Here is a 14,265-nt window from a genome sequence, read left to right as displayed (position 1 = left end):
CAATTAACTAGAACACACTGCAGATGGTGACAGCAGCTGCTGCAAAGGCGGCACCATGCCCCACTTATCAAAACGCAGAATGCCATCCACGCCCCAAAATAAAAGCAGAGTTTACTCGATAATGCAGTAAACAGCAACCAACCCAAACTTGGCTCTCTGCAGCAAATGTGCAATATAGGATTTTGTATTTTCTGTGCTTGGTGGTTGATGACAATGATAGTTCATGGATTTGAACTCAGGTCTAGGGCTGGTGCCTGCTCATTTTCCATCTTGTAATTTTACCCCAGATTGTCTAAAAGTCAATGTCTTAACTTTGGGCTGTGGAGTAATCAGAACTCCTCTCAGGTGCGCAGGGGATTATTAGTGTCTCATTTGTGCAGGTTGGAAGAGGGGAGGGCTGCAGGGCTGCAGCTTCACTCCACACTGGCATGGTCACTGGCATGGTCACTGCCATGTTTTCGGATTCCAGAGCAGGCATGCTGCTCTGACATATGGCCTGACAGCAGAGCCACTCAGAAAGTTCAGCATGCAGTGTGTGACTTGGAGAGCCAATGGTGGAAAATATCAGTCCTTTCTCTGCACGTGTATTCAGGCTCAACCCATGGGCTAGGTGGCTTCCAGACTGCTTAGATATCAGAAATACAAAAATACCCCTGAAGACTGAGACATCCCCATGACCATTTGGGAAGGAAAGTTAACACTACTGCCATGCCATGTTCACTGCATGATTTTATTTTGGCTTTCAGCTTAAAGAGCAAATTCTGGGTCAATGAACAGAGGTAAGAAACTATTTTTATAAGAAATTGATATCTCAGACTGATTTATTTAAAATAATTGCACATTAAAAAAGCCACACTTCAAAACCATGTAGATGAGCTGTTCTGTATGTGCTCAGGAATTCACAGGCATGGAGGATATATGGCCAGGGACACTGTGGACTAAGAAGACTCTCAGTGGAATATCTCCTGGTTGACATTAATGGGAGATGATATTCTCTGATGAGTTCTAGGGCATTCTCACCCAAAGGAGGTTCTAAAACCTCCGAGCATGTAACAGTTTAGAATACTCCAATGACTGGGACTCGTAACCTAAGCCTTGGACACTTCTTGGTCCATTCCTTTTAAGCTTCAGGGTATCTGGCCTGGCCCCAGACTCACCCCATTCCTGAGGCCTCCTGGAGGCTCAGTGGCTCTGGAGGTTTGGAGAATCTTCAGTGGGTGTTTTTGGAGTGAGCTGCCTCCCAGCCTCCCTCAGGAACTGGATCTCTAAATGAACACAGGACTAATGTTGGCTTGCTTTCCTGGGTGGATTCTAGACCATAAAAGTGAAATCCAGCTTTTAGAATTGCTCTCTAGAGGGGGCTGTAAGGCCTCAGCTGAAGCAGAAAGTGGGGGTAAGGGGGCAATTTGAGGCCCTGAGAAATAAATATCTCCTCCTCTGCTTTGCTTAACCAGCACATTAATTTTGTTCTGTTGAGAAGTTTGGCTTTTATCTTGTCACTGAAGGGTTTTAAGCCAGAGAGTGACATGCTCAGATTGGTATTTTAGCACAGTCACTTTAGACTTCCAGAGCAGTAAAGCTGGATGGAGCCCTAGGCCAGAGCAAGAGTCAAGGCAGGAGACGGTGAGGGCCTGCCTAAGCCAGCGGTCGGTGGAGGGCACTGAGAGATAGTGATGGCAGGACTTGGTCCTGATTAGATGAAGGTGTGTCCAATGCTGTCAGGAGTCCCTGAAAGTACAGAGGGGGCACTGAAAAGGAATCATTGGTTGGGGCGGGAGGAGTCACGGAAGAGTTCAAAGAGAAGACAGCATATGAAAGATGAGTTGGAGTTGTCCAGATGCCCAAGAAAGGGAAAGGCACCCCAGAGAAGCCAGCAGCCCTGCAAAGGCAGAGAGACACAAAAGCAACCTGGACCAGTTGGAGCTCTGGAAATTATTCAACATGGCCAAAATAAGCCACTCAAGGGAGGGTGCGAGGAGGGATGAAGTTGGAGAGGGGCCGAGACCAGACTCAGAAGGGCCTTGAACACCAGGGTGAGGGTCTGAACTCTACCCTGGAGCCAGCAATGGGGAAGAGTTAAAAGTTGGTTTGTAAAGTGGAGCAATGCTCCTCGCTAGTGCAGACAACTCCCACTCCCTGCAGAGCCACGTTTTCCTACAGAAACTGAGAGCTACTGGGAGGCATGAAGTTCATGGCACTGATGTGTGGATTTCTTGTTGCTCTGTCAGGTATGGAGGAATTTCCATCGGAGGAAAGCTCCCGGTTGTCCCCATCACTGGGGAAGCCCTTGTGGGTTTTTTAAGCGAACTTGGCAAGATAATGAATGTGAGCGGGGTATGTAAACAGAGTGGAGATTTGGGTAGGATTTTTGGCTTGCATAATTATCATGAATTAGGAAATCATCATGAGTGCTACAGAAAAAAAAACCCTCTTGCTTGTTTATCATTTTTTTAGGGCCCTATCACCAGAGAGGCCTCAAAAGAAATGTCTGATTTCCTTAAACATCTGGAAACTGAAGACAACATTAAGGTACATGACCTGCATAATCTGCCCTAGAGCTAAAAATTCACACGAGCTGGTTATTTTATTTTTCTCTTCCCAACCTAATTAAATTTTATCCCTCCTCCTGCTGAAATCTAGCGAGGGACGTCTTCCAGCTGCCAAACCCTTCCTCCTTCTCACATTCTTTTTCCTGTCGCTACTTTCTTCCTCAAACAGCTGCTGTAAGTGCAGCATCTCAGGTCTCACATCACAGCACAGCCTAACAGAGCCACCATCTCCACCCTCTAGGTGTGGTTTAACAACAAAGGCTGGCATGCCCTGGTCAGCTTTCTCAACGTGGCCCACAATGCCATCTTGCGGGCCAGCCTGAAGGAGGACAAAAGCGCCGAGGAGTACGGCATCACCCTCATCAGCCACCCCCTGAACCTGACCAAGGAGCAGCTCTCAGAGATTACAGTGTAAGCCACCAGCACCACGGCTTTCTGGTCAGCTTCTCCCCTTTCGGGATACCCAGAGAGCATTTTCACAAATGTGTAGGGCTGGGCTGATGACAGTGTCGTTTAATCAGGCATATATGAATGTAAGACTTGCAAATGCTTCACGTGCCAAAAAATGGCCAAGCTGCTGGGCCATTGTTCCTTCCCCACATGTATTTAGAAAGAGCGCTTATATTGCGTTCCATTCCCTTTTGGCTCTTGATAGCAAATTCCTCCTGGAGTTTACACAAATATTTTCCTTGCCAGTAAGCAAAATGCAAAATGGCTGCCAGGAATTGGGAAAGTTCAGTAAATCTTTCATCTCCCAGTGGTAATTATCTGAGATCCTGGTAATTTTCCTCAGATGGTCATGCTTTGGAGATGTCAACAGATCTTTGCCTCCTCAAACTTAGGCTTTTATGGCACAGCTTCAGGCAGTAAAAACAACGATCTTGTGCCTTTTGTAGTGTTTGTGCAATTTGAGGCCTATGTGGAGGAGGGGTCGGTGGGAGTGCCTCTGTTAGTGCAAACTTCTTCTGGAAGGTTGTGTGGTCCTGATTTCACTCTCTCAGTGTATACTCAGTGCTACTGAGCATGACCAGTGTCATCTGCTAAAACTGGGACTTCAGCCCTGGGTGACTTCCTCTGGACACCCGCCAGGGCCCCAGACTGTCCTATGTTAATTCTCATTCAGCCCAAACTTCTCTACCTTCTGCCAAACCTTCTGAACATGAAACATGAAATAGGAGTCTTTCTGTGATTATAAGATACTATATGTTCATTAAATACATTTATAAAATAGAGTTTTAGGAACTTATGATCTATAACACTGCATAGTTTAGGGTATCTTCTTGAAGCATTTTTGTCTTTCCTTCCAGTCGCGTGTTCTGTGCTCACTATGTATGTGAACAATGTGATTTGTAGCTTCAGCAGGGCAGTGACCAGCACCCACGAGGCCTTTCTGGGGATGAGTAAAAGGACTCCTGTCTGTGGGTGGGCACTGTCCCACGCCAGCGGTATGGCTTGTACGTAAAGTGCAGGCTGGATTTCAGCCCCCACCTACCCACTTAGCCAGATATCTTCTGTTCAATCCCAGAAAGGGTGAATAGAGCCAAGCTCTGGTGCAACTTGCCTGCTGTCCTTACACTTAAATTCACATTACAAACACTTCCCCGTGTTACAATGTGTTTCTCGAAAATGTGATTTAACAAGACCGTATGGCTGTCTACATAGAAAATTCAAGAGAAACTATAGACAAATTATCACAGCTAATAAGAGCATTACAGTATCTGAGATTAATAGAAAATCTCTTTCTGTACAGCATAACAAGTAATTCGAAAACGTAATGAAAAGAAATACTCACATGGAGCAGAAAGACAACCCACACTTCACTCAACCTTGACCCAGATTGATTAAGACAGTTCAGCCAAATGACAAGCTTCAGGACCAGGGGCGGGGAACCTGGAGGCCATGCCTGGGCTGGGTACGGACTTCCCAGCCCGACTTTGCGTCTTCTCCTGCTTCTGCTCCTCCTTCTTCATCTCTCTCTCCCTTGTCCCGGCCCTGCTGCAGGCTGACAACTTCGGTGGATGCCGTGGTTGCCATCTGTGTGATTTTCGCCATGTCCTTCGTCCCAGCCAGCTTCGTCCTTTATTTGATCCAGGAGAGGGTGAACAAGGCCAAGCACCTCCAGTTTATCAGTGGAGTGAGCCCCCCCACCTACTGGCTCACCAACTTCCTCTGGGACATCGTGAGTGTCACCAGGCCTCCACGGGCCCATCATGGTCACGGCCCCTCCATGGGCCCAAGGTGGCACTTGTGTGTGCTCTGACCGAGGGGACACAGCAGGGAGGGATTCTCACACCGCCAGGACTGCTGGAGGGTGCTGGGCCGAGGGCCGTGTGTGTCTGCTGTCTCTTGACATCTTCTTAGAAAGGCACAGAACTAGGAGCCCAAAGCTGGGGAAGGATGTGGGGCGCAGCTCAACAACTGCTCAGGGGGGCTCTTCGTGTCCTATATCAAGGGGCTTCTGACCCACCTAATAATTGCTGCACTGCAGGCAGGAGGCTGGCCTTCCTGGGGACAGTCTAGGGCTGAGAGGGTAATACCTATACCAATACCTTCGCCCCCACATCCCCTTGTCAAATGCTGCCCCACCACCAGAAGAGTAAGTGTGGAATTTCCCCTGTAGTAGGGTTGTCAGATAAATATAGGACACCCAGTTAAGTCTGAATTTCAGAAAAGCAATGAATAATTTTTAGTATAAGTATATCCCACTTCAAATATTGCATGGGACATACTTATACTAAAAAAGTTATTCGTTGTTTATCTGAAGTTCAAATTTAACTGGGCATCCTATATTTTTCTTTGCCAAGTGTGGCAGCTTTACCCAGTGGCCTTATTTTGCTTTCCCGAAGTGACTAGACCTTCACTATACTTCAGATTAGCCACCACTTTAGGGAAAATGAAGAAAAAGTTATTTATCACATCAGCAGTAGACTTCCACCTGTCTCACAACCAAGGTTGGTGGGGGCAAGGGGGGTAAGAGTCGGGTACCTTATGACAGCCCATGGGGTCCAATGCACTGGGAACAAAGACCAAGTTGTCATGTAGCAGGGGTCACTATGAAAACAATCCCAGTCTATTCTGGGTGTCTTGAGTAATGAGAGTCTTTGTTTTACCTCAGCGTTCTAAGATCAACGTGAGCCTCCACTTTGTGTGATAAAATATATCAACTGATGGAGACCAACACAAATGACTTTCTCCATTATGGCTTTTAATAACGATGGTGAATATTAGGATTCCTGGAGACATGATTTCTTTTAATTTACCCAACTTTCTAAGCAGCTATCGCTTAACAATACAAAACCAAAAATTATCAGTAACAACTAGATTCTTTCCTCTCTCTTCCATCTGTGTGAAAAAACACTGATGAACACATGGGGAGGAGGTCAGAACCTACAAGCCTCTCTCTGGACAAGAACGTCACTTGCAGGCACCATATTGGCTCTGTGATTTTAACATGAAAGGAGCTAGGTTCACCTGCACTGAAAAGCTGCTTATTAAAGTGCTGATTTTTTAATTTTACATTTTTTTTTTTAAAGATGAGAAATGGAATTTACACTTGGACTGAGCCATGTGCGTATGGCTACAGACAGATCTCTAGCCTACAGAGAGATATGTGGCTGGAAGAATAGAGTGGGTGTCTGGGGTGGGAGGTGACACTAGTAAGGCAGACACTTGAAAGTCTAATGAAGGGTCAGAAGACAGTGGGTATCATGTCAGCCAGCTTCCTGAGACTCTAGGCCTGGAATCCTAACTCTAGCTTCTATAGTGTTGGAACTTAGCACCCTCATCAGCCCATGACAAAAAGAAGACACACGCTTGGGGTCATTGTTGACTGAATGAACAATTATTGTTTATGTCATTCACTTAGCACATAAATGATGTTTTAAATTCTTATCTTTTTATATGTGCCATCTGTTTTTCTTTTAAATTTTGAAACAATCACAGACTTACAGAAAATTTGTAAGTACAGTTCAAAACTTTTTTTTCCAGGCCATTTAAGATGCCCCTTCTCTCTCTCTCTCTTTTTCTCTCTCTCTCTCACACACACAGCAGCACCCCCAATATGTATCTCCTGCAAACGAGGACATGCCCCACACATCCACACACAATCATCAACCTCAGGAAACCAGCACTGAGGCCTGACTACCACCTAATCCTCAGACCGCACTCAAGTTTCTCCAGTTGCCCCAACAATGTCTTTTCCAGAAGAGGATCTAGCTCAGAATCATCCATTGCATTTAGTTGTCTTGTCTCTTTAGTCTCCTTCAGCCTAGAGGGATTCCTCAGTCTTTCCTTAACACTCATGGCCTTGACACTTTTGAAGATTACAGACCTGTTATTTTGCAGAATGTCCTTCGGTTTGGGTTTGTCTGAGGTTTCCTCATGATTAAACTGAGGCTTGCGTCTCTGGCAGCACTATCGCGGGCCGGATGCTGTGTTCTCTTACTGCGTCCTACCAGGTAGCTTCTGGTCTCAGTTTGCCCTATTACTGATGATGTTCACTTTGGTCACTTAAGAAGGTATCTACTGAGCTTCTTCACTGTACAGTTACTCTTTTTCTCTTCACAATTAATGGGAATTTTCGGGAGAGATACTTTGAAGATATGTAAATATCCTATTATCAGACTTTCCATTTATTCATTTATTTATTTATATCTGTATGCAGTCACAGTTCCTGTGTTAATCAATGGATTACATTCCAGTACCTTTATTATTTATTTTGATATTCAGTTTATCCCTAGTAGGGCCAGTGGGAGTCCCTTCAGCCTGGCTTTTGTATCCTCTCAACTTGTGGTCTCGGCCTCCTTGGGCACCGCCGTGCTCTCTGGCACAGCAGGATGTTCCAGGCTCATTCTGCACCTCCCTGCCCCCCTACCCTGAATCCACCATCTCCCCAAGGAGCTCTGGATCCTTCCAGCAGAAAATGGCCCTCAGAAACCAAGATCTGGGTACTAGATATGTTCATGCAACTGGAGTATCATTGGTCCCAGGTGCTCTCAGTAGATAGAACTAGGAAAGACATGTATGTAGGTACATATATATACACATATTTACATCTATATTTCACTATCTATCCATACACCAAACACTATGAGCTCACCAAAACCTCTAGCTACAATCCAATGGCACAGTGCTCATTCTGGTTTTCTGTCTTTCCGTATTCATAACTCCTTTCTCCAAGAGTGAGAAATTGGCTTCTATCACTCCCAACTCATTTACCTACCTGAGCAATACACCCGTATGTATTAAGTGCCCCATCTCTGCCACTATCCCCACCCCATACAGACACCTTCCTGTCCCTGCTCCAGCTGTGTGGAGGTCCTCCTCATGTGGCTCTGGCTCTGGTACTCCATACTAGATCAACTCCCTATAAAAGCACCTGCCACATCCCATTGGGACTCTAACACCCCGCACTAGGCCACCCTCTGCAGGACGCCCTCCTCACCTTCTCAGGTTCTCATCCTTCTCAAGACCACTGTGGCTCCTCCCAACTCTATTGAGGCTGCCAACCCTTCCGTGCCCAACCTAATGGCTTTAGGACTGAATTGTTTAGAAAGGGGATCATTGTCTATTTGAGCTTCGTGAAGCCAAAGACTATATTTTACGTTCTTCTGAATTCTGGAGACATGCTTAGAAAGTAGAATCAACAGGACTTCGTGGCCAATGAGAGAGAAATCAGGTGCAATTTTGTAATTCATTCTTTCAAAAGACACAGACTGAAGGTTCCCTGAGCAGGGAGGTTGGGTAAGAGGACTAGGGATAGCTTAGCATACATTTGCTAATGAAGAGCTGTTTAGACAAACAGAACCAGAATCCCAGACCTTAAGAGCTGGAGGAGCCCGATCCCACCCCTCATTGTGCACAGCAGGAAGCAGTGGGGGGGGCAGGGGGGTGAAGTGTTCACTCTCCTCTTCTTTCTTCAAGATGAATTATGCTGTCAGTGCTGGATTGGTGGTCGGCATCTTCATCGGCTTTCAGAAGAAAGCCTACACTTCTCCACAGAATCTTCCGGCCCTTGTTGCACTGCTCATGCTGTATGGGTAAGTTGTTTGGGTCACTGGGTAATGCCACCACAGGGAAGCCAGGGAGGGGTATTATGCACAAGGGTAGCTTCCAGCCCCGGGCAGGGTCTGTGGCTGCTAACTGGGAATCTGTCCCGCTTCTGTTTCTGATTCCACCATTGAAGGTATTTCTGAGGCCTGGTCTATTCAGGAACAAAGAGGGAAGCCCCACATGACCTGAATCTTCTTCTGCTCAAACTGTGGCCTTGACCAAAGTCTGGGAATTGGTCACTCCCTAGTTCCTTACCAGCTCTGGTTCTGATTTATGTGAGGCAAATTTGTCCATCTTATTATTTCCATCTGTACTGGTCAAGTGTTATTTGCACACAGTAGGACTCCAGCTGAGAAGCTGCTCTGAGTCAGAGCCAGAGGATGACACAGGGGCTAAGTTCAGTAGAATTATAGAGCAAAGCAGGCAACTTTATATCCCAGACCTTGCATTACTGCATGTGTAACTATGGACAAGTAAAGCACCCATCTGGGCCTCAGTTTCCTAATCTGTAAAATGGAAATGATACCTGGCCCTTCCTATGTGAGCCACTAGATTCTTGCCAGAGCCAGAATGGTTTCCATTCATCTTTCCTGGAAATAGAGAATTCGGGAAGCAACGTGACTGTGAACTGACCAGCGAACTGTGGAGATGAGCTTGCTGGCACCTTTGGCTCTGCTTTGCTGGTCCAGACTAGGGTGAGAGGCATCCCATGGCAGAGAGCCTCCTATGTGCTGTATAAGCTTCCTAATTTATAGAGTATGTGCACAGCTACTGTCTTGTTTACTCCTCTCAAAACCCCCCAAGGTGGGCAGGGCAAGCATTATTATCTCCATTTAAAATTGAGGTACAGAGACCAAGGGATGGAGTATCTCTCTGGTTCCCCTGGGACTTTGGCTGGTTGAAACATGTCATCTCATGTGTGAGGGGAATGCATTACGTATAGAGGTACAGCAGATGGAATGGAAGTTGAAGCTCCATCCCACTGACCTGTGTCCTTTCACATAGGTGGGCAGTCATTCCCATGATGTACCCAGCATCCTTCCTGTTTGATGTCCCCAGCACAGCCTATGTGGCTTTGTCTTGTGCTAATCTGTTCATCGGTATCAACAGCAGTGCCATCACCTTCATCTTGGAATTATTTGAGACTAACCGGGTAAGCGTGACTTTCTTGGCTCCTCTCTTACAGTACTTACCAAGTTCCCGTGCACATGGTAAAATGGATATATCACAGTGGGAACCTGGGAAGGCTTATGAGAGAAGGGGCTGAGCAAGATTTCTAAAGCAGAGCGGGAATCTGCCAGACAGCAGAAGGGAAAGAGCATCCTTTCCTGCTAGGAGCAATGAATAAAAGAAACTGCCATGCAAAGGCCTGGAGATGGGGTGAGGGGGAGGGGTAGAGAAGGAGGGGGATGAGGTAGTGTGAGCATGGCTGTGGAGACTGGAGAGGTAGCAGGTTGTGGGGTTGGGATGGGCCAGATGGAGTGCACAGCAGTGGCCCAGCCGGGAGCTTCGCCAGCCTCGCCCCCTCAGTGTCCCTTCTACCTCTTTGGGGGAGGCTGTGCCCAGGAGGCCAAGTCTGGGCAAACACTGGAAGCTGCCCTGTGAGGAGCTGAGAAGCAGCGCTGGGAGATGGCTCAGGGCCCTGCTCCCCTTTGGTACAAGCTGGGCTAAGATAGTTGCTTACAGGAGGTGCCTCAGGCCCCAGGGCTGGTTCACAGCTGCACCAAAGGAGAGACACCAGCCACACTCCCAGCAGCTGGTGCAGCTCCTGGTAACACATGCTCATCATGTAATTCCTGTGTAATTCCCAAGTGATGCAGCCAGAGCTCCTCAAGCAGACAGCAGGGGGCTGCTGCTCCTCCACAGATTCCCACCTCAGATTCCTGCCCTTGCCCACAGAGCCTCCTAGGGGTTAAGGAAGGACAGTTAGCCTCAGTGCCCACACAGTACTGGACATAGTAAATGTTTACAAAATGCTGCCTGGCTAGATGAAGGGGCAGAGCCTACCCACCAGAAACTTGCAGGGAGCCCCAGTCATTGATTAGTCATTAATTAATTAGTTCCTTGGCCTAGTCCTAAGGCATCTCCTGCCATTACTTCAGGGCTTCCATATTAAACCCCCTATATTCTTCTTGAAAAATTTCTCTGTGGCCAGTCTGGCTGCAAGGACACCTGTGTCTACAGGCCTTCCCCTGGTCCTGCCTTTTGAGGGCATTCGGGCCCCCCTGCTCAGGAGAGGGCAGGCAGGCTTGGCTCCCACTTCCAAAATCCTGCTTCTCTCTTTCAGACGCTGCTCAGACTCAACGCCATGCTGAGGAAGCTGCTTGTCATATTCCCCCATTTCTGCCTGGGCCGAGGCCTCATTGACCTGGCGCTGAGCCAGGCTGTGACCGACGTCTATGCCCGGTTTGGTGGGCACCGGATCCATCACGGCTGGGAGGGCTACAGCGGGAGTTCCTACATCAGACCTGCACCTAGGGCTGGGGCTGGGGCTGGGGCTGGGATGGCAGCTTGCTGGTCAGGGATTGTCCTGTCACTAGAAGGGATCACAGTGCCCCCTTTTCCCTGGCTGAGGAGCCACAGGAGGGGTCAAGGGCAGGCTTTTGCTCTTCCTGACTCTGGCTTGGGGAGCCAAACTGAGACTTGTGTTTGGCTCTTGCTTAATCCCTTGCATAAGTCCTGGTCTAGCTGGGCCTAGCGTGGCAGCCAGGTCTTTAGGGATGAGCGGGGGCAGCTGGCAGACTCAGTTCCTGTTGATTTCCAGGTGAGGAGCACTCTTCAAATCCGTTCCAGTGGGACCTGATTGGGAAGAACCTGGTGGCCATGGCAGTGGAAGGGGTGGTGTACTTCCTCCTGACCCTCCTCATCCAACACCACTTCCTCCTCACCCAGTGGTACGTCCAGGCCACATGTCCCATGTCCAGGACTGGACTGCACACTGGCGTGGTCATCTCTTTCCTCAGGAGCATCTCTCCATGGTGGTTTTTACCTTCTCAAAGCCTGGCTTGTTCTGACGCAAGGAGAGATGGATTAAATAGAAACATTGGAATTTGTGACTCGACCTTAAAATATTTAGAAAACAATGTTATTAGCTTAAATATCTAATATTTAATTCTTCTTGTTTAATTACTAGATACTCATTATAAATTGGATGTTAGCATTGCAAATGGCAATGATAAAGGTGTTTCCAAAGTACTAGTGAATAGACGTATATATTCACGAGAAAAGAGACAAAGCAGGCCCCTTTGCTAATTAGAGATTTGAGAGTGGGGCAGAACAGGGAAGGAGGGAGTGATGTGGGGGCCACGTGCCAGGTGAATACAGCGGGGCGGTGGAGGACCCTGGATGGGTGGCGGGTAGCTGCCCACCCTGACTCTCCACCAGGACTTCTCAGCTGCCAGATCAGCTGGCCTCCCCTGCAGCCCCTGCCCCATTCTGACCTGGGGCTCGGGTTTCCAGAGGGCAGCCCCTCTGCAACCCAGGCCACCATTACTGGCCTCACCCAGGGGCCTGAATTGCAAATCCCTGGGCCCTCCTAACAAGCTTTTCAGGACAGTGTTTTGTTTCTTAACCTTTCCTCCTCTCAGCTGAGTCTGGTCACATGTAAATAAAGATTCCTAGGACTTGTTTTTAGGTTTTGATCCATAGGGATATAATTTATTGCAAATGAATCTACCACCCTACTCCCAGGGTTGTGAAGTTGAATGAGATCATGGATGTCAACACCCTTTGAATAAAACATGACCAGGAAGTGGTTCTAGTTCTGGGAGACAGTGGGAGAAATCATTGTCCTTGGGACACTCAGCCCTTGCAGGCTCCTCTGCAACTTTGGCCACATCTTCTAGAAGCCTTTGTGTGGGGGGAGAGGTGCAGAGGTTTGGTTACCATAACTAGCTCATTAGACTGATGTCAGCACAATTCAGTGAGTCCTACCTGCTTTAGGCCCTAAGGAGGACAGAGAAGCCACAGTCTCTGGCTTCCAGAAGCTCACAGCCAATATTGAGAGGTAACAGGCAGACAGGGGAAGGGAGGACAAAAGGTGGTCTTGGCAGAGGACAGGGTCTACACAAGGGATAGCTGTGAAAGGAGAAGGGGGCAGGGGAACAAGTCTGATGAGGTAGGCAGAGCTGAATGATGCATGTCCCTCACCTTGATGACTTGGGACTTCAGCCTGAGGGCAACATGGACCCCTTAGGGTGTTTTATAATCAGGGGAGTGACATGATCTGCCAGGACTGGAAGCAGGGAGATCAGACAGGAGGCCCTTTTGGTACCAAGGCAAGAGAAAATGGTGGCCTGGATAAGGGTGGGGGCATCAGGAGATGGAGGAAAATAGGTTGATTGGATAAACAGTAGGACGTTTGTTAGACAAGACTTAGTGATAGACTGGATGTGGCCAGTGAGGGAGGAAGGGAAGACTAGGCCAAGGTGGTCAGGGAGAGTTTCAGAGAACAGGCTATGTCTTTGAGGATGGGGAAGATTCTGCTTGGCAGGGCAGGAGGAAGAGAACATTGAAAGAGTGGAAACGTGTGCGAGGCTGGGGGTGGGAATGGCCAACATGGGCAGGGGACCAGGGATAGATGCCAGTGGCTGGTGGAGGAGTTAGTGCAAGAGACAAGAGGAAAGGGCAGGTGGGGCCCAATTGCAGAGCTCTGGGACTCCAGCTGAGGACTTAGGGCTTTTACCTACAGCTGAAGGAGAACCACGGAAAGTTTTAGGGTATGAGGTGACCTGATGACAGCACTGTTTTGAAGAGGTCAAGGTGGCAAGGTGGACTGGAGGAAGTAGAAAGCTTGGTTGGTAGTAACTAGACTTTACTTAGTGCTTGTCATGAGGAAGGGGTTTAGTAATGAAAACAGCTCCCGGGTTTTGAGTCTTTGCTCTGTACCAGGCACTGTGCCAAGTTGATCTTCACCGCAATCCTGTGACATAGGTATTATTATTCCCATCATATGGCTGAAGGAGGCAAGGTTCAGAGACGTCCAGTGACATGTGCACGGTCATGCATGGGGAGGCCAGGACTGGAACTCAGGGCTGCCTCTGGATGTGAGCTCTTGACCTATCTGCCTAAAGCCTGATGCCTCTCCCACTGGGAGCCCTTTTTGCACTTCAACCTGGGTGATGGAAGCCCAGGCAGGAGCAGAAGTGAGAGAATGGGAAGGAAGTTCAGAGGAAAAGGGCAGTGCCAAGGACGCTGTACCCCCAGCCCAATCCTGCCCCCTTTCCATCTTCTAGGACTGCCACGCCCGCTAAGGAGCCTATTGTTGATGAAGATGAGGACGTGGCTGAAGAAAGACAAAGAATTCTTAGTGGGGGAAATAAAACTGATATCTTAAGTCTAAATGAACTAACCAAGGTAAGGGAATAGGTGTAGGCATGTTAGTTTGGAGCTGCTGGCTGGACATGCAGATGGCACAACGTTGTCATTCTCCTTGTGTGGAACAATATGCTTATGCAAGCAGTTTGTTTTCCTAATTTTATGTAGGGCCATCAACTCTGTGTCATACTTTGAATTAGAACATCTAATTCCAATGCCTTTTCCCTGCTATTCACCTTGGATACTGACACAGAGCCTAGCAAGAGCCACTCTGAGCATCACTAATCTTTCTCCACTCCGCTTCTGCACAGCATGGGTCACAGCACCTCTCTGAACAGCCATGTCAATG

General features: G+C 48.0%; 1 protein-coding gene across 2 annotated transcripts in view; it reads left to right on the top strand.

Annotated features, from left to right (window-relative positions):
• The window catches only part of ABCA4 (ATP binding cassette subfamily A member 4), a 120,806-nt gene that overhangs the window by 92,459 nt on the left and 14,082 nt on the right, over positions 1–14,265 (top strand). For both annotated transcript variants that reach the window (XM_063104333.1, XM_063104332.1), the window contains exons 32-41: positions 747–779; positions 2,229–2,334; positions 2,455–2,529; positions 2,791–2,960; positions 4,551–4,728; positions 8,472–8,587; positions 9,606–9,753; positions 10,888–11,011; positions 11,365–11,494; positions 13,835–13,955. In XM_063104333.1, the coding sequence (XP_062960403.1) occupies positions 747–779; positions 2,229–2,334; positions 2,455–2,529; positions 2,791–2,960; positions 4,551–4,728; positions 8,472–8,587; positions 9,606–9,753; positions 10,888–11,011; positions 11,365–11,494; positions 13,835–13,955 (1,201 nt within the window). The remainder of the gene's footprint in view (positions 1–746; positions 780–2,228; positions 2,335–2,454; positions 2,530–2,790; positions 2,961–4,550; positions 4,729–8,471; positions 8,588–9,605; positions 9,754–10,887; positions 11,012–11,364; positions 11,495–13,834; positions 13,956–14,265) is intronic.

This window comes from Cynocephalus volans, chromosome 8, assembly GCF_027409185.1.
Source record: "Cynocephalus volans isolate mCynVol1 chromosome 8, mCynVol1.pri, whole genome shotgun sequence".
NCBI classification, from domain to species: domain Eukaryota; kingdom Metazoa; phylum Chordata; class Mammalia; order Dermoptera; family Cynocephalidae; genus Cynocephalus; species Cynocephalus volans.
The sequence above is the reverse complement of the archived record's forward strand: the minus strand, read 5'-3'. Positions and strand labels throughout refer to the sequence as shown.